The sequence below is a fragment of the Geotrypetes seraphini genome, chromosome 18 (assembly GCF_902459505.1).
Source record: "Geotrypetes seraphini chromosome 18, aGeoSer1.1, whole genome shotgun sequence".
Classification (NCBI taxonomy): domain Eukaryota; kingdom Metazoa; phylum Chordata; class Amphibia; order Gymnophiona; family Dermophiidae; genus Geotrypetes; species Geotrypetes seraphini.
Window position 1 is genome coordinate 36,277,333 of NC_047101.1, and position 27,486 is coordinate 36,304,818.

Genomic DNA, 27,486 nt, shown 5'->3' on the forward strand with positions numbered 1-27,486 from the left:
TTTATTCCTGCCACTGACAGGGCATAAGCAGGTACACCAAAAGGTGGGTGTGCCATGTTGACTTGCACTAGTATTCTATACCTGCAATTCTAGTGTCCAGATGTCATTAATTCCCCCTTTTACAAAACCGCGCAAAAGGTTTTTAGAGCCGACTGGTGCCCTGAATGCTCTGGTGCCTGAATGCCCTGAATGCTCTGATGCTCATAGAGAATGCTCATCGGAGCAGCGCAGAGCATTCAGAGCACTGGCCGGTGTTATAAACCTCATGCACGGTTTTGTAAAAGGGAGGTACTAGTTACAGAAATGACCCCTATATGTATTTAAGATAGGTTGGGAGATTCAAAAGAATAGAAAATGTCTTTTTTTGTTGTTTGGTGGAAAGGAAATTAAGATCTCATTGCATTAAGCATCATTACGTAATGGCATTTTGAAATAATAATATTGTACCTTTGCTGTATTAAGCTCAATAAAAATTATTTGAACATAATAATAATAAAATAAAAAATCTTGAAGACTGGTTGTTTCACCCTTAGCACTTTCAGATAAAACTTTCATGAACTCACTTGTTCATCCACTCGGGAGGTCAGCAAAGCTATTTACACTTAGGCATTTGGAACATTCTCCGCTATTAGCATGTCTTGTTCTGTTTTAGAATCCACGCACGCCAGTCTTCATGTTATACCCTGCAAGTTTTTATTTTTATTTTTAATTTTTAGAATATTTTTCATGAGGAAATCTTCAATTCTTTAAGACAGCAACAATGCAGTCAATGGGATTTACTATATATTGGGCTTTGGAAGTAACTCCCAGTGAGAAAAGATGGAACACAATAAAATTCTAAGATGGGTTATTGAGGTGGAGGATGATGGGCTATAATGGCTGGCTCTCGGTTTAAATAAGTAGCCCAATAGACTAAATTAAAGGTGCCAAAAAGCAACGGAAAGGCTATTCTTGATAGTCGGTCAATTTTGCTGACGCTGTTGAAGGTTTTCTTGGGTTCTGCCGGTTTTGGTTTCGGTTCCACTTCTTTTGGCTCTATTGTGGCACTTTTAGCAATGGTTGCTAATCCAGGGTCCCTTGCAATATTAGGCGTGTAGCTGACTGTTGCTGCTGCATATGTATTGTTTTTCTTCATCAGAGGATCCTTCACTTTTTTGGGCTAGGAACAAAAGAAATCAAATAAGTGTTAAGAGTATACTTAATCTTAGTGATTTTAGTTGGTTTAAAAAAAAAATAAATCTTTATTCATTTCATATCTTAAAATCAAGTACAGTAAATGTTTAACAATTAAACATTTAAAAACACTTGAATTCTTACATTTGATTGTATCATTCTAAAATATTGTACACCCCCTCATTTTTTATATCTATATATATATCTTTAATAATCACATTTTCCCTCCCCCCACCCTCCCTCATATGTCATATATTATAATCAGGGAAGAACATTTTTAATCTTTGCAATAATCTATCAATGGCCTCCACACATCCTGAAATTTGCTATAATTTCCTTTTTGGACAGCTAATGTCCTTTCCATTTTATATATGTGGCACACAGAGTTCCATCATAAGAACATAAGAAGTTGCCTCCACTGAGGCAGACCAGAGGTCCATCTCACCCAGCGGTCCGCTCCCACGGCGGCCCTTCAGGCCTATTGCCTGAGCAGTGATCCCTGACTATTTCTATAACTTACCTCTTACTCCTATCCCTATAACCTGCCTCTACTCCTATCTGTACTTACCTCTTACTCCTATCCCTATAACCTGCCTATTCCAGTTTTTCCAGTTGTAAATGATCTGTTGAATGGCAACCCCTGTGAAAATGTTAGTGATTTTAGTTGTATTAATCTAATATAATAAAATGGTAGACGCGCATGCGCACTAAAAAAAACGTGTTCCCTGAGATGTCCCGAAAATACGAGTGCGCATGCGCGCCTACAACGTCACCACAGCCTGCTCTCCGTCTCCACCTCGCGCCGCTGCAGGCCCCACACTCGCAACTCACACATCCGCTGCAGCCTAGCAACTCCGACCAAACTCTACTCAAAGGTAAATTAGACTCGATATTGGATGAAGGGAATCTAAGGGATCCCTGTCAACATGGATTCACAAGAGGCAGGTCATGCCAATCTAATCTTATAAGCTTCTTTGATTGGGTGACAGGAAAACTAGACTCAGGAGAGGCTCTGGACATAGTATACTTGGATTTCAGTAAAGCTTTCGACAGTGTCCCACACCGTAGACTATTAAACAAGATGAAATCAATGGGGTTGGGTGAGAAACTAACTGCATGGGTTAATGATTGGCTGAGTGGAAGACTTCAGAGGGTGGTGGTCAACGGCACCCTCTCTGAGACTTCGGAGGTGACTAGCGGAGTGCCGCAGGGCTCAGTCCTGGGACCATCCCTTTTTAACATATTCATAAGAGACCTAACCCGGGGGCTTCAGGGTAAAGTATCACTGTTTGCCGATGATGCCAAACTGTGTAACATAGTAAGTGAAAGCAACCTCAAGGACAGTATGACGCAGGATCTGATCACGCTGGAAAACTGGTCCTCGACATGGCAGCTGGGCTTCAACGCTAATAAATGTAAGGTCATGCATCTCGGCAGCGGAAATCCATGCAGAACATACTCCTTGAATGGAGAAACGCTAGCTAGAACGTCAGAGGAACGGGACTTGGGGGTAATCATCAGTGCAGACATGAAAGCTGCTAAACAAGTAGAGAAGGCCTCATCTAAGGCAAGGCAAATGATTGGATGTATCAATCGAAGCTTTGTCAGCCGCAAACCTGAAGTCATAATGCCACTCTACAGAACCATGGTGAGACCTCATCTGGAATACTGTGTGCAATTCTGGAGGCCACATTACCGGAAAGACGTGCTTCGAGCTGAATCGGTCCAGCGGATGGCCACCAGGATGGTCGCCGGACTCAAGGGTCTCTCATACGAAGAAAGACTGGGCAAACTGCAGCTCTATACCCTGGAGGAGCGCAGAGAACGGGGTGACATGATTGAGACATTTAAGTACGTCACTGGTCGCGTCGAGATGGAAAACGATATATTCTTTCCCAAGGGACCCTCGGTCACAAGGGGGCACCCCCTCAAACTCAGAGGGGGGAAATTTAGTGGTGACACAAGGAAGTATTTCTTCACGGAAAGGGTGGTAGATCACTGGAACAAACTTCCGGTGCAGGTGATCAAGGCCACCAGCGTGCTTGATTTTAAGAATAAATGGGACATACACGTGGGATCCCTACGAGGGCCAAGTTAAGGAACTGGGTCACTAGCACTCAATGGGGTGGGTCAATAGAGTGGGCAGACTTGATGGGCTGTGGCCCTTTTCTGCCGTCATCTTTCTATGTTTCTATGTTTCTAACCTTCCACCCTCAACCGCCTATGCCGGCTCAGGCTGGCGCGTTGAGGAGTCGGAATGCAGACCCGGAAGAGCGAAGGAAGCCTCACACTGAGCAACTGTATTTACACTGTGCAACGAGCCTCTGCCACGGTCCCGGGTTCCTCTCAGCCTACCCTTCTCGCGGTCTGGCCGGCTACCTTAGTCCTTTGCCGCCGCCGCCACCCCCTTCCCTTCCCTACCCGCGGTCGACAAAACTCTTGCCTCCAGCAGCCGACGCAGCACTATAAACACGCTGCTTCGCGGCCTCTACTGCCTTCATTTGCTCTTCCGTTTCTCTGATGACGTCATCAGGGACATGGAAGAGCAAATCGGGGCAGTAGAGGCCGCGAAGCAACGTGTTTACAGTGCTGCAGCGGCTACTGGAGGCAAGAGGTTTGTCGACCGCGGGAAAGGAAGGGGGTGGCGGCGGTGGCAAGGGACTAGGGGAGCTGGCCAGACCGCGAGAAGAGAAAATCGCGTGGGCCACGAAGAGACAGGGAGGAACTGGAGCTGGAGAGGGAAAGGGGCCTGCTTTGGGGAAGGGCTGTGCTTGAAGGCAGACAGCTTTGCTTTGGGGGGAGACAGAAGGGGGGGCCACGGAGACACAGTCAGGGAGGAACTGGAGGGCCAGAGGGAAAGGGGTCTGCTTTGGGGGAGGGGTGTGCTGGGAGGTAGATAGCTTTGCTTGGGGGGCCACGGAGAGACAGTCAGGGAGGAATTGGAGGGGTAGAGGGAAAGGGGTCTGCTTTGGGGGGGAGGGGTGTGCTGGGAGGCAGACAGCTTTGCTTGGGAGGGGAGACAGAAGGGGGACCACGGAGACACTGTCAGGGAGGAATTGGCAGGGTAGAGGGAAAGGGAGCTGCTTCGGGGGGGAGGGGTGTGCTGGGAGGCAGATCATTTTGCTTAGGGGGGGAAGACAGAAGGGGGGCTACGGAGAGACAGGGAGGAACTGGAGGGGGAGAGGGAAAGGGGGCTGCTTTCTAGCACCCGTTAATGTAACGGGCTTAAAGACTAGTTATTATTATAATTGTGCATATTATTGTCTGAATTTATCGGACTTAGGAAGAACTGCAAAATGCATCAAGGCTTGTTTGACAAAATTGCCCATTTTGTATGGCGCCCAAATAGGTCACCAAAAATTTAGCATCCCACTAAATTGACATAAGCCAATTAGTACCAACAATTGGGTACCAATTAGCAATGATTGGCACCAATTTAGATTTGTGCATGGTGCTACACACCATTCTATAACATCGTTCGCCCTGCTCAATGTACACCACTCAAAAGGGGAGAAGCATAGGAAGGGCATTGGCTGATCAGGGGGACTTCCTAAAATTTGCACAGTGTGTTAGAATACTGGGAATGTGCGCCCTAATTGGACACTGGGAATTACACCTAGGTTTCATCAATTGTAAATCCTGGTGCCCAAATCTGGACACTGAAATTGGCACTCAACGCTATTCTATAATGGGAGCTCATCTTTGAATGGCCATTATAGAATACCATTCAGCTCTGATTTTTTTTGTGTGTGTGTATGTGCTGATCTTTGAGCACCATTTACTGAATCGAGCCCTATATGTCAACCTTTGGCTTGGGCAAAGATACCAGTCCCTAGTTCCTAGGTTTGAATTGTGACTAGGAATGGCAATCCCCTAAGTGGGTAATGAACTGGATTTTTAACTGAATTAACAAATGGTTATATTCTGGCTTGTTTTTTCTACCCACAGTCAAGAGCTCTTTAAGTGTAGTTTGGAGTCCCGGCTCTCAATAGTAAACTCAGTGTACACCCAATCAATAAGGTTTTCAGGATATACACAATGGAGATAATATTCAGCCAGTAGTGATCAGTATTTTTTTTTATGCTGACCACCACCATTGAAATTACACCTCGATATTTAATACTTGTCCATGTCCAGGTACCAGCATTAAATATCTGAGTATATTCAGATGGCTGGCACTTTAAGAAACAAAAAAATAGTGTCAAAAGAGATTACTTCACCCCAGGATATGAAGTTTTCAAAGCTAATTTATTACATTGTCTTGCATATGTTCGGCAGACAGGCAGAAGAGCCCCACATTCCCAGTATTCTTTTAAATATAAATTTTTCGTTTCAAGAATTTTACTACCTCCTTAATGTTTTACCCTTAAATGTGTTTCTTATTATAAGATATGTAACTTTAACCTCCCTTACCTCCCAATTGTTGTTGGTCCTGTCTAATATCTAATGTTTACATATTTATTGTATGTTTTTATCTTAACAAATTGTATTTTAATGTACATCGCTTTGTATAAAGATATAGCGATTCATCAAATATTTAATAAACCTTGAAACCTTGCCCTGAGATACAAACAGAACAAAAGGAAAGGCAAGGGGGATGTCTTTTCAACCAATAATAAAGTCTTTATTTGAAACAAAAAGGCCCCAACAAGGTTCCCAGTTTCGGCGTTTAGAAGACACCTCCTTCAGGGGACACTATTGGAAAATGGCAACATGCAAAAGAACATAGTAAGACCATAAAATACTACATAAAAGCAAATTGCACGTAAATAACACTAAAGTATAAAAAATAAATTATATTAATGAGATATAAAAATGTAATCATAAAAACACGTGCAAATACATGTAAAAACATATGGAAGAACAAATGAAATCATAGGAATTTACATGAGATGCAAATGTCAATGAGACATAAAAAAACAAATTTGTGGGTGTAACATAACTAACAGAAAGATCATCATAAACACAGATACACGTAACAGCAGTAAAAGAACATATTATAACCATAAAATATTATATAAAAGCAAATTGCATGTAAATAAACACTAGAGTATAAAAAATAAATTTAGTTAATGAGATATAAAAATGTAATCCTAAAAACAAGTACAAATACATGTATTGGTCTTGCTTCCTTTTCATACTGTCTCCATGATTTATGTTTTCTTTCTGCTTTCAATTGCTCTCTCCTTCCCTGCATATCACTGTTTGTATTTGTCACCCCTCCGGTTTTACTGCATCGGTGTTTATGATGATCTTGCTGGTTGGTTATTATGCTGCACTCACAGATTTGTTTTTATGTTTCACTGACATTTGCGTTTCACGGAATCCTGCCTCCTCTTATCACACTGTCTTTCAACTCCTCCAGTCCCGACTCCTCCAGAACTGCCCAAACGCTTAAACTAGCCTTCCCCTCTCCACGCGGCATCCCCTCTCCACGCGGCATCCCCTCTCCACGCGGCATTCAGGCAAACTGGGAAAATCCCTTCTCTTCAAAATCACAGGTCTTTGGAACGACCTCACCCCCCACTGCGGAACCTGAGCTCCCTTCAGTTATTCCGCAAAAAACTGAAAACCTGGCTTTTCAGCAAATTGTAGCTCTATCCTTCCCCCCTTTCTCTCCCCCCTTCTACACATAAGTTCATAAGAACATAAGAAATGCCTTTACTGGGTCAGACCTGAGGTCCATCGTGCCCAGCAGTCCGCTCACGCGGCGGCCCAACAGGTCCAGGACCTGTGCAGTAATCCTCTATCTATACCCCTCTATTCCCTTTTCCAGCAGAAAGTTGTCCAATTCCCTCTTGAACCCCAGTACCGTACTCTGCCCTATCACGCCCTCTGGAAGCGCATTCCAGGTGTCCACCACACGCTGGGTAAAGAAGAACTTCCTAGCATTCGTTCTGAATCTGTCCCCTTTCAACTTTTCTGAATGCCCTCTCGTTCTTTTATTTTTTGAAAGTGTGAAGAATCTGTCCCTCTCTACTCTCTCTATGCCCTTCATGATCTTGTAAGTCTCTATCATATCCCCTCTAAGTCTTCTCTTCTCCAGGGAAAAAAGTCCCAGTTTTTCCAATTGTTGCCCCTGGCCGGTAATCTTTCTTTCCCTCCGGGATTCGGGCCTTCAGTTTTCGGAAGATGGCGGGCTAAGGGCTGTGAATATCTCTTTCAGGTTCTGCGGGATGACGGGGAGCTGCAATCCTGCGCAGACTTGCGACAGGGGGGTCTTCCTTCTCAAGGGCTTGATTTCGCGCATTGTCAGCTGCGTCACTATGTGCGCTCGCTTCCTAGAGATTCTCTCTCTTTGTCCTTTGGGCTACGGTTTAGAGCTTTTTTGGAGGGGGGGGAGGATCCGGAGCCTCAGATTTCGGTTTCTTTTTTTCACAGGCGGCTTGCAGCCCTGGAGCCTCCCCATGACTTTTCCTTGGTTTTGGAGGCTTGGCGGAGGGATGTGGGGCGGGAGCTTAAGGCAGATTGGTTGCTCCACGCTATACGCCGGATTCCGGCCCTAGTCTCAAATGCTGAGCTGCGAGAGTGCCATTACAGGACCTTGCTGCGGGCCTATACCTCCCAGAGCCGGGCCTTCTATATGGGCTGTGTGGATACCCAGGTTTGTCTCACCTGTAACACTGAAGTGAACTCTTATTTTCATGGCTTTTGGAGTTGTGAGAGTATACAGGGTTTCTGGGGGGCTCTGGCCTCCTTCCTGCAGGATCTCCTTCAGGTTCCTGTTCCTCTTTCTATTTTCCACATGTTGTTTGCTTACTTCCCTGCATTTTCTGGTTTTTCTTCCGCTGAAAAGTTGTTCTTGAGTAAATGTTATATTTTAGGGAAGAAGTGTATCTTGAACCATTGGCTGGCCGATGTTCCTCCCTCCTTCTGGTATTGGAGGAACAAACTACATGAGCTGATGTGTTGGGAGGCCCGGCTGGCTCGTTCCTCCCGCCGAAAGAGTAGTGACTTTATTCGTACTTGGCTTCCATACTTGGACAGTTTGCCGCCAAGAAGTCGTAGTCGAATTGTAAATGGGTTGCAATTATACTCTGCTCCACCTGTCTGACCTGGGATTCTTTCTGTTGGGGCTGGGGGGTGGCGGGGTTTGGGGGGAAGGGGGGGGGTATGGGTTTGAGGGGGGGTGTTTGGGTTTCTTTGTTCCCTGAGAGGACATCAGAGTCCAGTCCTCTTTGGGGGGGAGGTGACCTCCTTTGACTTTTCTTGTAACTGTTACAATCCTTTTCTGTATTCTGTGGTTGTGAGTTGTTATTCTATTTACCAATAAAAAAGAGTTTCATAATAATAATAAAGGTTTTCCATCCCTTTTATCAGACGTGTCGCTCTCCTCTGAACCCTCTCGAGTATCGCCATATCCTTCTTAAGGTACGGCGACCAATATTGGACGCAGTACTCCTGTAATCCTTTTTCTTCTTCTCTACCCACTATTTTAAGTTCTTGTAAACCGTGTCGAGCTCCATTCTCATGGAGATGATGCGGTATATAAACTTAAGGTTTAGATTAGATTAGATTAGATTTCATGTACCGGTAATGCCCTACAATTTCATTTGTTCTTCCATATGTTTTTACATGTATTTGCACTTGCTTTTATGATGACATTTTTTCATTAATATAATACTAGTATTTTTTATACTTTAGTGTTATTTACATGCAATTTGCTTTTTTATATGCTTTTATATGGTTATGGTAAATTCCTATGATTATGGTTATAATATGTTCTTTTACTGCTGTTATAACTGAAAACCTATTCACCTTCCCCCCTCACAATGGTACCCGACGTAAGAAACTATACGACAGCTTTCTAGCGACACAGGCAGCGAAAATTGACCCCACCATCACCAAACTGATGATCAAAACAACAGACATCAAAGTGTTTCGAAAAGAAATCAAAACATTTCTATTTAAAAAACACGTCCCCACTAACTAATCTCCTCCCCCTTCGCACAAGCTCACCCTCTAACACATTAGTCAACACCTAGAACCTTACCTTCCAAAATATTCTGATTCCTAAATAAGCATCTACCTTCAGTATCCAACAAACTTCCTCCTTCATTGTTAGGTAATTTTTCTTCTGTAACCCGTATATTGTCACACACCCTCCGCAGAATAGGGCTGCCGGGTGACAAACACAGGGATTCTGGCGTGTCCCCTCCAACCAGGGGTACCTTCAGGACTTTTTCAGGTGGCCCTGGGCAATTGCCTGGGCCTAAGAGATGCAAGGTAAGTAACAAGGTTTCACCATATCACCAGCCAACACAAGTTCTTTAGGAAAGAATAAGTTGTTTATTCTGACCCACAGGTCAAAAGTATGCCACAGAAAACAAACATCACTTTTGCAGGTCATCCAACAAAAATAGTAGATTTGCAAAAATAAAGCTTTACTGCAAATTCAAAATAAATCAAAACTCCTTAGGCAAACATAGCCACAGCAAACTCTGGTAACAGTTCAGCTTTTCTCTCAGCTCCCACATGCAGGCAACATCACACAGCTGAGACAGATAATCTAATTAGCTTTCAGAACGGGAGTCACAGCAGGATTTCTAAAGTTCCAAAAACCAAACTTAACTATGTCAGTTTGAGCTTCAGGTTCATAAACTTGCTTTTAAATCCATTCCTTAGTTTGGGCTTCAGGCAAGTATTATTCTTACACTCAAGATACTTATAAAGTTCAAACATATCTTAACTTCTTCAGGCATAGTTTGCACAGCAGAAACAAACCAAACATCAGCAAAAGAAAGAAAGAAACACAAACCACTAATGGTTTCTCAGTTGCTGCATTCTTTCATGCAACTTCCATACCTTCCGTCTGGCTTTCTAACATAGGGCCAGCCAGTTCTATCTCCATGCCTTCCCCACAATCTAGAACCTGGTAGTTTGAAGTAGGCAGGATTTCCTCCAAATCCTGCATGGAATAATCCAGCACGTTTTCCTCTCCTGCTCTGTTCCACAGCTCTTCACCTGCCTTGAGCTGTGGGAGTGACTCGCCCTGGTCACTCGCTCCTCCTCCTCCTGCTTGACTCAGCCTGCTTTTAAACAGATCAGAGCCAATCCCCTTCAGCCTGTAGCGGGGGATGGGTTTTGGCTCTACAGCAGTTTTTCTCTGCCTAGGTTTTTCTACTGCAGCTACCTTCCTCGTGGCTTCCCTAGCTGCTCTAAAGCCAGGAGGCTGCTGTTGCTAATCTGCCTGCCTCTGTTCCAGTTCACTATCTCTTTGGTTATGGGGGCAAGGGAGGTCAGCCTCAAGGTGAGTGCCAGAATCAATCTGGTCTGCTCTTCTGCATCCGATCCTATCAGGGACCGGACTAGTGCTGGTGCTGGGTTTGTCACAATATACTGATATCCTCCACTGTACCCTGTTATTACATGAATCAATGTTATGTAATTCTCTCGGTAATGTCCGGATCTCTTCTAATTTGTAATCCGCCTAGAACCGCAAGGCACAGGCGGAATAGAAATCACTAATGTAATGTAATTTAATGTAATGTAATATATGTATCTGTGTTTATGATGATCTTTCTGTTAGTTATGTTACACCCACAAATTTGTTATTTTATGTCTCATTGACATTGCATCTCATGTAAATTCCTATGATTTCATTTGTTCGTCCCTTCACTTACAGGCGCTCTGGCTGCCCTCTCCTGTCTCCCCCCACTGGATTTCTTGTCTCGTGCACACACAGCTAGTCCGAGATTCCTCGCTGGAGCGCGTACCTCCTGTGAGGTGCACGAATCACATGCTTTTCTGTTCAGCGTTCTTCAGACTCGCTGACGGGCCAGGCAGTGGCTGCCTCTGCTATGCAGCTGCCTATCGCCCCGTCTCCCCCATGAAAAACCGTATTCGCGTTTCTTTAAGATTCACGGGGGTTCCTGGAATGGGAGTACTGTATACGGATAGTATTGAGCATTTACATTTCTAAACAGCTAGGTTAGATGGCTAGAGATGCTGAAAAGCAAACCTAAACTAAAACGATGTTGGAATAGGCATTAATACTTATATTTCACTGTCACTACATATTCAGATAATGGCACTTAATATACAGATTATCTTAAATGCCGGTATTACTGCTTAACTTAACCTGGTGTCCGTCCATGTTAGCTTCAAATTGACACCTTTGTTTGTTTTGTGTTTTTGTTTTGTTTTCCACATGGGTGGATTGATTGGGTTTTATTTTGTGATCCTGAATAATTGCCCCTAAATACATAACTGACCTTTTCTCCTTCTCAGCCAACAGACGCAAGAGAAGCTCACGTTCCAACTTCGTTTCCCCCCCAGTGAGAGGTTGCAAACTGAAAAAACACCATGAACATCTTCTCTCGCACCAAGCAGCATCATGGAGTAAAGACCTAGAGCAATTGCTTTCGCCCACTACTTATGAGGAATTTAGGCAACGTCTGAAAACACACCTGTTCCTAAAGTATCTAGACAACTGATCCTCTCTTCTCTCTCCCCTCTATAGCGATTAACTTGTTCTATTGATCACTCTCTCCTCAAAAATGGATTTCCTGTCCTATTAACCCTCTTTCTTCCTCCCCTCTTAAAGTCAATCAATTTGTACCTTTGCTTAATCTTTTGTAAACCGCATAGAACTTCACGGTACTGTGGTATATAAACTGTTATTATTATTATTATTTTTTTTTTTTGATCTTTCAGATTCTTTATTGTCATCTTCATCATTACCAATAAACATATGGAGTGTCTCTTCTGTTATTTCAGTTATCCATAGACAAGCAGGCACCATATTCTCACATGTGGGTGACATCATCCATGGAGCCCGGTATGTACAGTGGTAAAGTATACTGTCACAAGCTTTTAACAAAGTTTTGACACTGCTCGTACCACACATGCATGAGTGCCTTCTCGCTCAACGCTGGCTCGTGAGGTCAACTTTAGATTATTGTAACTCACTTTACCAGGGCGTCACTGAAAAGGAGATCAGATTACAAATCATTCAGAACACTGCAGTAAAAATCATTTTTAACGCTAAAAAATGTGATCATGTAACACCATTTCTCAGGAAAGCACACTGGCTACCCATTTCACATAGGATCACTTTCAAAATAGACCAGGAAACAGCATTACTAACATTTTTGGAGGTGACACGGACGCGGGGTCATAGCCTGAAACTGAGTGGCAGCAGGTTTAGGACAAATGTTAGGAAGTTCTGTTTCACACAGTGAGTGGTTGGCGCTTGGAATGCTCTCCCGGAGGAGGATGTGGCGGAGACTACTGTTCCGAGTTTCAAGCGCAAGTTGGATGCACACCTTTTTGAAAATCATATTGAGAGATACGGGAAATCCGGGTCTCCAAAAAGGAGTACTTAAATGGGCCGCCGCGTGCGCGGATCGCCGGACAAGATGGACCTCGGTCTGATCCGGTGAAGGCATTTCTTATGTTCTTATTACCATGATTAATTCATAGGAACATCCTGTTGAAAGATTCACATAATGAAAATTCAATGCTAAAAAAAAAATTACCAGGTCCTATTGATAACAAGTTTTCATGACTCCACATTGTGTTAATTCAAGATTGTCACGGGAACTGTTACCTTTTCAGGAACTAAGCTTTTGCCATCCCAAGCATAACCTCGTTTCGTGAAGTAGTTCACAGTTGCAAACTCAATCAGAGCAGAAAACACGAAGGCATAGCATACGGCAATAAACCAGTCCATGGCAGTAGCATAAGCTACCTTTGGCAGTGAGTTTCGAGCGCTGATACTAAGCGTGGTCATGGTGAGTACAGTTGTGACACCTGAAAAACAAATATGTGCATGTTATACCAGACATCAAAACTTTACATTTTTTTCTAAACTTATTTTTTCTATACCATAATCCCAGGGGCGCTCAGAACGGTTTACATAAATTTATTCATCTCTGTCCCAGTGAGATCACAATCTAATGTACCTGGTACAATAGGAAATTAAGTGACTTGCCCAGGGTCACAAGGAGTAGAGAATGACACGGTGACAAAATTCATCACCGTTCCCGTCCCCGCGGATAACCGCGGGAAACCATCTTCATGTCATTCTTTAAAGAGAGAGGGAAGAATCAGAGTATGAATGGCCACAACCACTGACCCTCAAGCTTTGCTTTGAAGAATGCTGGTGTAGAAGGACCAAGGTTGAAACAGACACTATAGAATGACAGTCTCTGGTATCCAGAGCAGATATTGTGATGTCATAATGCCTCATTCCACCAGTGCCTAAGAACCAATCACATTAGTGATGTCACAATGGCTTCATTTTCCTTGGCTCACATAAGAATCAGAGTATGAATGGCCACAACCACTGACCCGCAAGCTTTGCTCTGAAGAATGCTGGTGTAGAAGGACTGAGGTTGAGATAGACACTGAAGAATGACAGTCTCTGGTATCCAGAGCAGATTTTGTGATGTCATAATGCCTCATTCCACCAGTGCCTAAGAGCCAATCACATCAGTGATGTCACAATGGCTTCATTATCCTTGGCTCACATAAGAATCAGAGTATGAATGGCCACAACCACTGACCCGCAAGCTTTGCTTTGAAGAAAGACTGAGGTTGAAATAGACACTAGAAAATGACATGGGATTATTTCCCGCGGTTATCTGCGGGGACAGGAACGGTGATGAATTTTGTCACCGTGTCATTCTCTAACAAGGAGCAGTGTGGGTTTTTAACCCATAACCTCAAGGTGCTATGGCTGTAACTTTAACCACTGTGTCACTCTAGAAATCAAAATGTAGTAAAAGTGAGCCAAGTAAAGGACAATCCAGTCATTGTGACATCACTGATGAGGTTGGCTCTTATTGGTGGAATGAGGCATTATGATGTCACAATAGTAGCTCTGGTTATTAGAGGCTTTTCACACTATTTATTCATTTAATCTTCTCTACTGTTCTCCCAGGGAAGCTCAGAACGGTTTATATAAATTGATTCAGGTACTCAAGCATTTTTCCATGTCTGTCCCAGTGAGATCACAATCTAATGTACCTGGTACAATAGGAAATTAAGTGACTTGCTCAGGGTCACAAGGAGCAGTGTGGGTTTTTAACCCATAACCTCAGGGTGCTGAGGCTGTAGCTTTAACCACTGTGTCACTCTAGAAATCAAAATGTAGTAAAAGTGAGCCAAGTATAGGACAATCCAACCATTGTGACATCACTGATGAGGTTGGCTCTTATTGGTGGAATGAGGCATTATGATGTCACAATAGTAGCTCTGGTTATTAGAGGCTTTTCACACTATTTATTCATTTAATCTTCTCTACTGTTCTCCCAGGGGAGCTCACAAGGGTTTACATGAATTTATTCAGGTACTCGAGCATCTTTCCCTGTCTATCCTGGTGGGCTCACAATCTAATGTATCTAGGGCAATGGGGGGGATTAAGCAACTTGCTCAGGGTCACAAGGAGCAGTGTTGGTTTGAACCCACAACCTCAGGGTGCTGAGGCTGTAGTTTTAACCACTGTAGAACAACGGCAGTCTGATTAAAAGCTGTGCGACCTCTGGAAGGTGTAGCACTTTTTATAAGGTGTGTTTATATGGCCCACATATGTTGCTAACTATGACATGAGCATATCGCTTACTCTTGATGAAATTCTTTTAAGAAACAAAATCAAATATGGTTAACAGGTTGGCATATAAAATATAATTCAGCTAAAAGGCAAAATTTTAAGGCCATTTGATTTAATTTGTAGATGTGTTGACCTTCGCATCCGTTTCCCAAACTGGTATACAAACAAATCAAATTGGTTAGTCCAACATATAGATAAAAACGCAATGGGAGCAATTCTATAACTTAGTGTCTCGATTTAGGGCTAAAACAGGACATGCTTAGGGTCGATGTTAGAAATTAGAGAAAAATCATCACCGTTCCCGTTCCCACGGATAACCACGGTAAACCATCTTCATGTCATTCTTTAAGGAGAGAGGAAAGAATCAGAATATAATTGGGCACAACCACTGACCCACAAGCTTTGCTTTGAAGAATGCTGGTGTAGAAGGACTGAGGTTGAAACAGACACTACAGAATGACAGTCTCTGGTATCCAGAGCAGATATTGTGATGTCATAATGCCTCATTCCACCAGTGCCTAAGAGCCAATCACATCAGTGATGTCACAATGGCTTCATTATCCTTGGCTCACATAAGAATCAGAGTATGAATGGCCACAACCACTGACCCTCAAGCTTTGCTTTGAAGAATGCTGGTGTAGAAGGACTGAGGTTGAAACAGACACTACAGAATGACAGTCTCTGGTATCCAGAGCAGAGATTGTGATGTCATAGAAACATAGAAAGTGACGGCAGAAAAGGGCCAAGGCCCATCGAGACTGCCCACTCCATTGACCCACCCCCCTAGTTAATTGCTCTCTGATGACCTTTTCCCTCGAAGAGATCCGACATGAGCATCCCAAATAATCCTAAAAACTTGCACGCTGCTGGCCTCAACCACCTGTACTGGGAGCCTATTCCAGCTGTCCACCACTCTTTCAGTGAAGAAGTACTTCATAATGCCTCATTCCACCAGTGCCTAAGAGCCAATCACATCAGTGATGTTACAATGGCTTCATTATCCTTGGCTCACATAAGAATCAGAGTATGAATGGCCACAACCACTGACCCGCAAGCTTTGCTATGAAGAATGCTGGTGTAGAAGGACTGAGGTTGAGATAGACACTGAAGAATGACAGTCTCTGGTATGCAGAGCAGATATTGTGATGTCATAATGCCTCATTCCACCAGTGCCTAAGAGCCAATCACATCAGTGATGTCACAATGGCTTCATTATCCTTGGCTCACATAAGAATCAGAGTATGAATGGCCACAACCACTGACCCGCAAGCTTTGCTTTGAAGAATGCTTGCGTAGAGGTTGAAATAGACACTAGAAAATGACATGGGATTATTTCCCGCGGTTATCCGCGGGGACGGGAACGGTGATGAATTTTGTCACCGTGTCATTCTCTATTAGAAATGCTCTATAAGTTGTTTGTTTGTCTAATTATGTTTTTATAATTTTATGAATGTAAATTTATGTTTGTTTATTTAAGATTTGATATACCGCTCCTGCATTTTACTGACCTAAGCAGTTTACACTGAATCAAACTCAAATGAAATTAGGTACTTGAGAAAAACTACCCCTCTATGCTACCGTGTTGAACCAGCTGATAGAATCCCCAGGAAGAGCAGCAGTTGGGAGAGATGGAAGAAAACACAGTTCCCTCAGAACCTGGTGCGCTTTTTCTCAAGTGACTTGGCACCAGTGGACAGCCTTGTAAATTATATAAACCGTTTAGTTTTAAACGAAAAAAATATCTTTATTCATTTTGAAGCCAAAAATAAGTGCAACAATATTATACAATCATATTACGCTATAATAGCACCTAAATTCAATCAAAATTGTAATCCATGAGAAATACATATATCAGCCCCCCCATCTTCATATTAAAAAATTGCACTCAAATTAAAAATTAAAAATATTTTCCAGCCCCCCTCCCATCCACCCTGGACATGCATGATCAAGGGCCAAATTCAACAATCACTCTTTGCGAAATTTTGTCAATGGCTCACAAATATCCAGAAACTTCTTATAATGCCCCCGTTGTATAGCCATAATTTGTTCCATTTTAAAGACGTGACACAGAGACTCCCACCAAAAGGTATAGTTTAACCGATCCCGGTTTTTCCAATTCCTTAAAATAAGTTGTATGGCAACCCCTGTCATAATAACGAGAAGTTTGTTATTGTGAGATGATATTTGACTTTTAGCTCTCATTAAAGTGCCAAATAGCACAGTGTCGTATGTAAACAGGCTGCTTCGGCCTTGTCCGCTCATGAATTCACTCTGCCGCGTTACTGTTAACCCAACGCTGCTTAGGGAGGTACGTAGGGCTCGCTTGTGGTTGGCGGGGTTCGGGAGGGAGGGAAGGATGGAAACATGTCAACTGAGCAGAGGGGGCGGGGGCTCAGGGGCGGTGCTCGCTCAAGGGTTCTGCTGCTCAAGGGATGGGAGGGAGGGAAGGGGAGCTGCCGGAGGGAGAGAAGGGAAGCTGGGCAAGGGTCCTGATGCATAAGGGATTGGAGGGAGGAAAGGATAGAAGCTGGGCAAGGGTCCTGCTGCACAAGGGATGGGAGGGAGGGAAGGGAAGCTAGGCAAGGGTCCTGCTGCACAAGGGATGGGAGGGAGGGGAGGAAAGATGCTGCACGTTGGGGAGAAAAAGGAAAGAGGAAGAACTGGGGTGAAGGAGAGGAAGGGAGAGATGATAATGTACATACCCTGAAAATAAGCCCTAGTGTGTTTTTTGGGCCTAAAATTAACATAAGATATTGACGATAGTGACATGGTTAGGCTACTGGGCTTGATGGACCATTGGTCTGACCCAGTATGGCTAGTCTTATGTTCTTACATTAGCCAAGTAAAGGAAAATTAATCCATTGTAACATCACTGATGAGGTTGGCTCTGAGGCACTGTGGACTGAGGCGTTATGACATCACAATCTCAGCTCTGGAATGTTGCTCTCATTGGGGTTCCGGAATCTTGTTATTCTTTGAGATGCTGGAATGTTGCTACTCCTTGGGTTTTGGCCAGGTACTAGTGACCTGGATTGGCCACCGTGAGAACGGGTTACTGGGCTTGGTAGGCCTTTGGTCTGACCTAGTATGGTTATTCTTATGAGCCAAATATAGGACAATCAAGCCATTGTGACATCACTGCTGAGGTTGGCTCTGAGGCACTGTGGAATGAGGCATTATGACATCACAATCTGAGCTCTGGAATGTTGCTCTCATTGGGGTTCCGGAATCTTGCTATTTTTTGAGATGCTGGAATGTTGCTACTCCTTGGGTTTTGGCCAGGTACTAGTGAGCTGGATTGGCCACCGTGAGAACGGGTTACTGGGCTTGATGGACTGATCCAGTAAGGCTATTCTTATGTTCTTATGAAACAAACCTCCATCTACTGTAGTACTATTAGGATCACATATAGCACAAAAATGTATTTATCTAATAGGAACGCTAAAGTCATTTTCCAAGAAGATACCTTCCTATGAAAAGGGGTTATTGACTAATATTTCCCCCCCCAAACCTCCCCCCCCCCAAAAACAACTTAGGCCCTCTTTTACTAAGGTGGGCTAAGCGTTTAAACGTGTGTTTATCGCACGCTAAATCAACGTGTACGCTAACTGCTAACGTGTCCATAGGATAACATGAACGCGGTGTGCTAACATTTACCACACACTATAAAGTATAGCACACCTTAGTAAAAGAGGGGGTTAGTGAAAATCGTTTTTTTTAGGTTGGAGAGTTGGTCTATATTTCTATTATTATCTCAAGAGATTCTCAGCATACAAATATCTTCTTGCAAGCTGATTCTGGACGTTTGCAGGAAATAGCATTAACTAGTTACCTTGACAACTGTAGATATGAGTCTGTTAGGTCTGCTGCAGTATTTCCACTGCATTGAGCATTAATAGAAATTCACAATAGCTTGGAACCATCAAATATGAACCATTTTTTCATATCAGCAAGAACAGTTTAAGTTGCTACTGCTTCAGGGTGATACGACTTCAGTGACCAGCAGTAAAAATCTAAGTTGTGGATGAAATAATGTGGTTGTCATATTAGTCCACTTGGACTAACAGAAATAAAGGTTACCAAATAAAAAACCCCAAATATAAAGTGATATCTTATATTTGTACTATATTAATACATTTCTTGACTAGCTGTCAAGAGTTAGGAATATAAGACCATAAGAACTGCCATACTAGGACAAAATGAAGGTCCATCAAGCCCAGTATCCTGTTTCCAAAAGTGGCCAATCCAGGTCACAAATATCTGGCAAGATCCCAAAAGAATAAGCACATTTAATGCTGCTTATCCTAGAAATAAACAGTGGATTTTCACAAGTCCATCTTAATAATAGCTTGCAGACTTTTCTTTTAGGGAATCAGCCAAATTTTTTTTTTTTTTTTTTTTTTTTTTTTTTTTTTAAACTCTGCTAAGCTAACTGCTTTCACCGCATTCTCTGGCAACAAATTCCAGAGTTTAATTACATGTTGAGTGAAGAAATATTTTCTCTGGTTTATTTTAAATTTATGACTTAGTAGCTTCACCACATGCCTCCTAGTCCTAGTATTTTTGGAAGGAATAAACCGCGATTCACTCCATTCCACCCCTTCCACTCCATTCAGTATAGCCGGTTTTAAGACGTAGCCAGAGGATGTGGTAAGAGTGGAGAGCATAGCTGGTTTTAAGAAAGGTTTGGAGGAAAAGTCCATAGTCTGTTAATCAGAAAGACATGGGGAAGCCACTGCTTGCCTTGAATTGGTAGCATGGAATATTGCTACACCTTGAGTTTTGGCCAGGTACTAGTGATCTGGATTGGCCACCTTGAGAACAGGTTATTGGGCTTGATGGACCATTGGTCTGACCCAGTATGGCTGTTCTTATTTTTATCATATCTCCCCTGAGCCATCTCTCCTTCAAGTGGATGAGCCCTAGCCACTTTACCCTTTCCTCAAAGGGAAGTCATCCCATCCCCTTTGTCAACCTTCCCTGTATCTCTTTTGAAATGCAGTGACCAGAATTGAACACAGTAGAGTAATACAAAGACATTAAAACAAATTAGAAAATCAAATCAAATCTTATTTTTGTTTTCCATTCCTTTACACTGCCTTCATCATACTAGAACAAAAGAAACAAAAAAAAAAAAATGACATGAACAAAAAATACAAATGAATCATTAAACATATTCCATGCATAGTCTGAAAGAGAATGTGTGTAGGGTTAAGAGGCGAGGTTCCCATTATAACTGTAGTATAGCCATGGGTAGACCCAGGTGGGCACAGGCCCAACTATTTTGGACTCGGGCCCATCCTGTGCTAGCTCAGCAGCCCTGCCTAGTGAAGATTTCTAGAATAAACAGAATCTCTCCAGCAGATCGGGGGTCACTTAAATTAGGGTCACCAGATTTTCCATCTGGTAAAAGAGGACACGTGGCCCTGCCCCGTTCCATCCCTGGGCCTGCCCTGTTATGCCCCTAGGTCCGTCTTACTTTGCCCCGTTCTGCCCCCCCCCCAAACCCAGCCCCACACAATCCTCATCTCTTCGGGCTGGGGTTGGAGTACATCTGCGCATTCGCAGATGCAACGTAATGATGTTGCTTGTACGTGCACAGGCGTGCAACGTCATCACGTCGCACCCGCAATGTATCAACTTTTCAAAATCTGATTTGATGTAAACTTTGTGTATTTCGCAAATTCAGAAAATTCTCATACACTTCCCCCTCCCCATTCGCGGTTCCTGCACTCGCGGTTTCATATAATCGCGATTTTTTTTTCTGGGGAGGGGAAAAATAAAAAAATGTAAGAAAAATCCATCTTTTTTTCCTCCTTGCCGCCTTCCCGGCCTTACCTGGTGGTCTAGAGGGCTTTCGGGGCAGGAGCGATCTTCCTACGCTCCTGCCCTCTCGAGACTACGTCGGGAACTCCATACAGCCATTTCCTGATGGCGATCTGCATGGGGCAGGAGCATAGGAAGATCGCTCCTGCCCCGAAAGCCCTCTAGACCACCAGGTAAGGCCGGGAGGGCGGCAGGGAGGTGGGAGTGGGTCAGAGCCGCATAATTGCGGTTTTTCGGCATTCGCAGTCTGGCTCTGCCCTTATCCCCCGCGAATGACGAGGGAGAAGTGTACTTTCTTGTTATTTTGAAATAGCTCTAGATTCATGGGTTTTGTGTTCATGGCTGAAGCGCTGGGAGCCGGAACACAGAAGACAAACGAAAATAGCGAGGGAGGAGTAATAGACCCTGATCGATTTTTAGAGGGTTGTGTTCGTGAGGAGCTAGCTAAAAGAAAGGTAGACAAAGCAATGGTGCCGGATGGTGTACATCCGAAGGAACTTGGGGAAGTTCTGGTAGCTCTGCTGACCTTTTCAATGAGTCTCAGGAGTTTTTCTGGTGTTCTTCCTCCCTCCCCACTTGATGCTGAACAATAAGATGGAAGGGAGGAAAAAAAAAAAAAAAAGAGTTGCTGCATCTCTCTCTCCCTTTCACCCCCAGGCCTGACATTTCTCCCTCCCTTCCATCTCCAGATCCAACTTCTTTCCCTTTCTCTTCCCAACTGCTCCCCATCCCATCTCTCCCCCTGCCTGCCTGCCTCCCTGCCTCTCCCCAGGTCCATCATTTCTCCCTTTCTCTTCTCAATGGTTCTCCCTTCAAGTATCTTTTTCCCTCTTCCTCCATACTACCTCTCTCCCTTCATCTCACTCTCCTCATAGCCCGGCGTGTCCTCCCTCCCGCGCCGTATTGCCGGAAAATCTGCCAGCTTTGGCAGCAATTCGGCAAAGTTGTTCATGGCTCCCCCTCCTGCCTTCCGTCCGCCGCAGTCCACCCAGATCGAACCAGGAAGTTGCACATCATTGGAGACAGACCGCAGCAGGCGAAAAGTAAGAGGGGGGTGCCACCTACAAACTGCCGGATCGCTGAGGCCAGCAGAATCCTCAGCTTGGCAGTGACATTGGACCGGTGCTGGAGGGAAAGACACGCCGGGCTGTGAGGAGAGAGGGTCCGGCGCTGGACGGAAAGGCAAGCTGGGCTGTGAGAAGAGTGAGATGAAGGGAGAGAGGTTGGACCTGGGGTAGTATGGAGGAAGAGGGAAAAAGATACTTGAAGGGGGAACCGTTGGGAAGAGAAATGGAGAAATGGTGGACCTGGGGAGAGGCAGGGAGGCAGGCAGGCAGGGGGAGAGATGTGATGGGGAGCAGTTGGGAAGAGAAAGGGAGAGAAGTTGGATCTGGAGATGGAAGGGAGGGAGAAATGTTAGGCCTGAGGGTGGAAGGGAGAGAGAGATGCAGCAACTTTTTTTTTTTCCCCCTTCCATCTCATTGTTCAGCATCAAGGGGGAGGGAAGAAGAACAGCAGAAAAGAGAGGGAGCAAAATGTTGGACCAAGAGGAGAGAGGAGGAGAGATAGAAGGAAATAGGAGGCTGGGAAAGGAGTAAGATGGGAAATGGGAGAGCTATAGAATAAGAGAAGATGGAAAATTGATAGGTAGCTGAAAATTTAAAAAGGAGAAGGCTGAGAAAGAGGGCAAGATTTGAGTGGACAGAGGCAGAAAATGAAAAAGGAGAAAAGTAGAAAGGGAAAAACCAATATGTTGGAGCAAGAGAGAAGAGGAGAAAAAAAATGACTGCAGACACTAGAAAGAGAATTAGAAGATTGACAAAATCAGATAGAGAAACTGGGACCAAAAGCAAAATGACCAGACAACAAAAGGTAGAAAAAAAAAAAGTATTTTCTATTTTGTGATTACAATATGTCAGATTTGAAATATGTATCCTGCCAGAGCTGGTGTTAGACAAGCAAGCGTGAACTAGGACCTAAAAGAGAGGAAAAGTCTTTTTTATTTATTTTGTAGTTGGCGTGGGGTTGGAGAGGTTGTATCCCTATACTTCTACTAAAACTAACCCCCTCCTTTGCTGGCGCACAATGTGGGTTTTGGCGCCTGCAGCAGCGATTGATCCGACGCTCATAGAAGTCCTGTGAGCATTGGAGCTGCCACCGGCGCTGGGGCCCACACTGTGTGTCAACAAAGGAGAGGGTAAGTATCTTAATAAAAAAAATCCGGCCCACGACTTACCCTGTGTTTTAGATTTCTTATGTGATTTGAGTTTGACATCCCTGGCTTAGATCATAATCAAACAGCCCTCAAAATAGCAATTACATAAAATACTGCTGAAATAAGATCGTTTTAGGGCTCCTTTTATGAAGCTGCGCTAGCGTTTTTAGCGCACGCGTGCGCTAACCCCGTGCTACATGGAAAATACTAACGCCAGCTCTATGGAGGCGTTACACCTTCGTAAAAGGAGCCCTTAATCTTCTTATGAAAAGTGAAATAAGAGCAATCACCATGGAAGCTACTTAATAATGAATTTCCAAAGAGCTGGTCTGGCATAAGAGAAAGCCTTATTTCTTGTAGATGACAATTTAATTAATTTGAAACCTGGCAGTTCGAATAGATCCCTTTGCGAAGACTGCAAGATATCTTCACAATTTATTTGGCAAATATTCAGGATGACCAATGCTACATTCTTTGAACATCAGGCAGAGCAATTTGAATTCCATACACAGGCAAGCAGTGAAGGTCATAAAAACATAGAAACATAGAAGATGACGGCAGAAAAGGGCTACAGCCCATCAAGTCTGCCCACTCTGCTTACCCACCCCCTGTCTATGCCCTAATGACCCAATTTCCTTATCTTGACCCTCGTAGGGCTCCCACATGGGTATCCCATTTATTCTTAAAGTCTGGCACGCTGTCTGCCTCGATCACCTGCACTGGAAGCTTGTTCCAATGATCAACCACTCTCTCTGTGAAGAAATACTTTCTGGTGTCGCCATGAAATTTTCCGCCCCTGAGTTTGAGCGGGTGCCCTCTTGTGGCCGAGGGTCCCTTGAGAAAGAAAATATCATCTTCCACTTCGACACGTCCCATGAGGTACTTAAATGTTTCGATCATGTCTCCCCTCTCCCTACGTTCCTCGAGAGTGTAGAGCTGCAATTTGTTCAGACAGGTCATACAGAACTGGGGTAATAAACTAATATCTTCTAACCCCCAGAAGCAGTGTTCTGAACAACCTGCAAACGTTGCAGATTGATTCTATTACAATAGTCAAAGATGACTTATTTGGTTTTATATCCTGTCCTCCCAGAAGATGGAGCAACTAAGTGAATCATTCTCAAATATGTTTTTGTATAAATAAACAAAAAATCTGGGAACACAACTTGCTCAACTTCAAACAGTGAACATCCAACAATTGAGATAAGTTTATAACAAAACCAGTCGTAAAGATATTATCGTGGGGAATGAACCTCAAACACCCAACACCATTTTTTTGTTTGTTAGACTAAGATCTTTTGGTTTTGTATTTGTTTTTTATTGTTGTAGTATTTTTTTCTGGTAACTTGATATTGTAAACTGCTTAATATCTGGTTGTCAATAGTGGTATATCAAATTAATAAATCCAAACGCCAGTTCATCCTGGGTGTTTGAGGTTCATTCCCCACAATAATATCTTTATGACTGGTTTTGTTATAAACTTGTAAGAACATAAGAAGTGCCTCTGCTGGGTCAGACTAGAGGTCCATCGTGCCCAGCAGTCCGCTCGCGCAGCGGCCCAACAGGTCCAGGACCTGTGTAGTAGTCCTCTATCTATACCCCTCTATCCCCTTTTCCTTCAGAAAATTGTCCAATCCCTTCTTGAACCCTTGTACTGTACTCTGTCCTATCACACCCTCTGGAAGCGCATTCCAGGTGTCCACCACCCGTTGGGTGAAGAAAACTTCCTAGCATTGTGTTTTCCAAATGCCCTCTCATTCTTGTAGTTCTTGTCTCAGTTGTTGGATGTTCTTTATATAAATAAAGAGAGTAAGACAATTTTATATGATATTTTTTTCCAGTTTAAATATACTTACCAAACACTGTTCTGGCTGGCACTGATTCCCTATTAAGCCAGAAGGAGACCTGGGACAGAATCACTGTCATGATGCATGGTAGATAGGTTTGAATGACAAAATAACCAATCTTTCGTTTTAAGTGGAAATGGGTAGTCATGACAACATATTCACCTGGAGACCAAAAAAATACATGGACAGTAAGAATTATTGCAAGACATAGTGGGCCTGATTCTGGACATATAGGCCCCCTTTTATCTCATCACATTAGTTTTTTGTTTTTTTTAATCGCTGGCCACAGTGATAAAAGTTCCAACGCTCATAGAATTCCTAATGCAAAGTGATAAAAGGAGGTCATAGTTAAAAATAATAAATTTAAATGGAAAGAAGAAATCGGACCATGATAACAGCAGATTGTGGGGGTTATTTTCTAACCCAGAATATTCAGCAGGTTACTATACCTCACAGCAAACTTTCATACAAAACATAGCTAAGGAACTAGGTAAAAATAAATAACAATAAATAATAAAGATGTAGATAATTCTATAACTTGGTGCTTCCATTTGGCTATACCAACATTGTGTGCTATGCACTAATTCTCTAATGGCATCTGTATGCCAAGTAGCTGTTACATAGTGAGGATATAATGGCGCCATTACTGAAGGCAGGACTTCGCGCCACAGGCCAGCATTAGAGAAACTTGGGAAGTGTTTGCACCTGCACAGGTTGGGAGAGAAAAAGATGTGCCAGGTCTTGCCACAAGCATGTGTTCAATTAATTATTTGTAACATGGCTGAATGAAGATGATTTATCCCCTGATCTCCTGAGGAAACTTAGGGCGAAAAGGGCCCCGTTGACATCAGAGATCAAGAGTTTGACCAGAAGTATCAACTGAAGCTAAGTTCCTGTTTTGATTGTTTTACAAATTGGACTTGTTGCACATGTATCATACAATTGGAGGGGATGGTTGACCAACGATTGATACGACACCCAGTGAATGGATCAACATGTGCTGAAGCGCCAGGAACGGGACCGCAGAAGACAAATGTGAATATGAATGGAGGAGTAATAGACCTTGATCGATTTTCAGAGGGTTGTGTTTGTGAGGGGCTAGCTAAAATAAAGGTAGACAAAGTGTTGGTGCCGGATGGTGTACACCCGAGGGTGCTAAAGGAACTTAGGGAAGTTCTGGTAGCTCTACTGATTGACCTTTTCAGTGAGTCTCTAGAGTCAGGAGTGGTACCAAAGGACTGGAAAAGGGTGGATATGGTCCCTCTACACAAAAGTGGAAGGAAGAAGTAGGGAATTACAGGCCGGTAAGTCTGTGGTATGCAAATTCTATGGTAAGCAAATTAATGGAAAAACTTTTAAAACAGAGAATGGTCGTTTCTAGAATCCTGTGGATTACATGATTGGAGGCAACATGGATTCACTAGAGGTAGGTCTTGTCAGGCAAATCTGATCAATTTCTTTGACTGGGTGACCAGAGAATTGGATAGAGGATGTGCACTAGATGTGGTGTATTTAGATTTTAGCAAAGCCTTTGACGGTGTTCCACACAGATGTCTAATAAATAAACTGAATGCCCTTGGGATGGGTCCCAAAGTGATGGGCTGGGTCAGGAACTGGTTGAGTGGAAGGCGACAGAGGGTAGTGATCAATGGAGATCCCTCTTAGGAAAGGGATGTTACCAGTGGTGTGCCTCAAGGTTCTGTTCTTGGGCCTGTTCTATTTAACATTTTTATAAATGATATTGCTGAAGGGTTGTCAGGTAAGATTTGCCTCTTTCGGATGATACCAAAATCTGCAATAGAGTAGACGTACTGGCTGGTGTGAATAACATGAAGACCGACCCGGTGAAGCTTGAAGAATGGTCTGAAATATGGCAGCTAAAATGTAAAGCTATGAAATACAAGGTCATGCATTTGGGCTGCAAAAAACAGAAGTAACGGTATAGTTTAGGGAGTGAAGAACTGGACTTGGGTGTGATTGTATGTGATGATCTTAAGGTGGCCAAATAGGTTGAAAAGGTGACAGCAAAAGCTAGAAGGATGCTAGGATGCATAGGGAGAGGTATGGCCAGTAGGAAAAATGAGGTATTGATGCCTCTATATAAGACTCTGGTGAGACCTCATTTAACATATTGTGCACCTCTGTACAAGACTCTGGTGAGACCTCATTTAAAATATTGTGCACCTCTGTACAAGACTCTGGTGAGACCTCATTTAAAATATTGTGCACCTCTGTACAAGACTCTGGTGAGACCTCATTTAAAATACCTCTGTACAAGACTCTGTGAGACCTCATTTAAAATATTGTGCACCTCTGCCTCATTTAGAATATTGTGCACAATTCTGGAGCCCACATCTTCAAAAAGATATAAAAAGGATGGAGTTGGTCCAGAGAAAGGCTACTAAAATGGTGTGTGGTCTTCGTGATAAAGCCTATGGGGACAGATTTAAAGATCTCAATCTGTATACTTTGGCGTAAAGGCGGGAGAGGGGAGATATGATAGATGTGCATGAGTTGAGTCTCTTTCATTTGAAAGGAAACTCTGTAATGTGAGGTGATAGGCTCTGTAGTAATCTTAGAAAATACTTTTTTACGGAAAGGGTGGTAGATGTGTGGAACAGTCTCCCAGAAGAGGTGGTGGAAACAGAGACTGTGTCTGAATTCAAGAGGGCATGGAATTCAAGTGGGCTTGGAATAGAGGGCAAGAGCAGTTGGACTCCAAGGAAAAAGAAGCCTATAGAAGAACTCCACAGGAAGGGGAGGAAGCAGAAGAGCACACCGAGGACACAGACCTGCGACTGAAATGAAAATTGAAGAAGGGAAAGTCTGCGATCCTAGTGGGAGACTCAATCCTAAGGAATGTGGACAGT

General features: G+C 43.4%; 1 protein-coding gene across 3 annotated transcripts in view; it reads right to left on the minus strand.

Moving 5' to 3' along the window:
* Positions 1-336: 336 nt before the first annotated feature.
* The window catches only part of LOC117351500 (gamma-aminobutyric acid receptor subunit alpha-1), a 180,385-nt gene continuing 153,235 nt past the window's right edge, over positions 337-27,486 (minus strand). Inside the window, exons 8-10 of one of the 3 annotated variants that reach the window (XM_033926834.1) lie at positions 24,626-24,778; positions 12,725-12,927; positions 337-1,159 (exon numbers count right to left, since the gene is read on the minus strand). In XM_033926834.1, the coding sequence (XP_033782725.1) occupies positions 848-1,159; positions 12,725-12,927; positions 24,626-24,778 (668 nt within the window). In that variant the 3' untranslated portion in view covers positions 337-847. The remainder of the gene's footprint in view (positions 1,160-12,724; positions 12,928-24,625; positions 24,779-27,486) is intronic. The other 2 variants (XM_033926836.1, XM_033926835.1) reach the window with 2 other exon arrangements.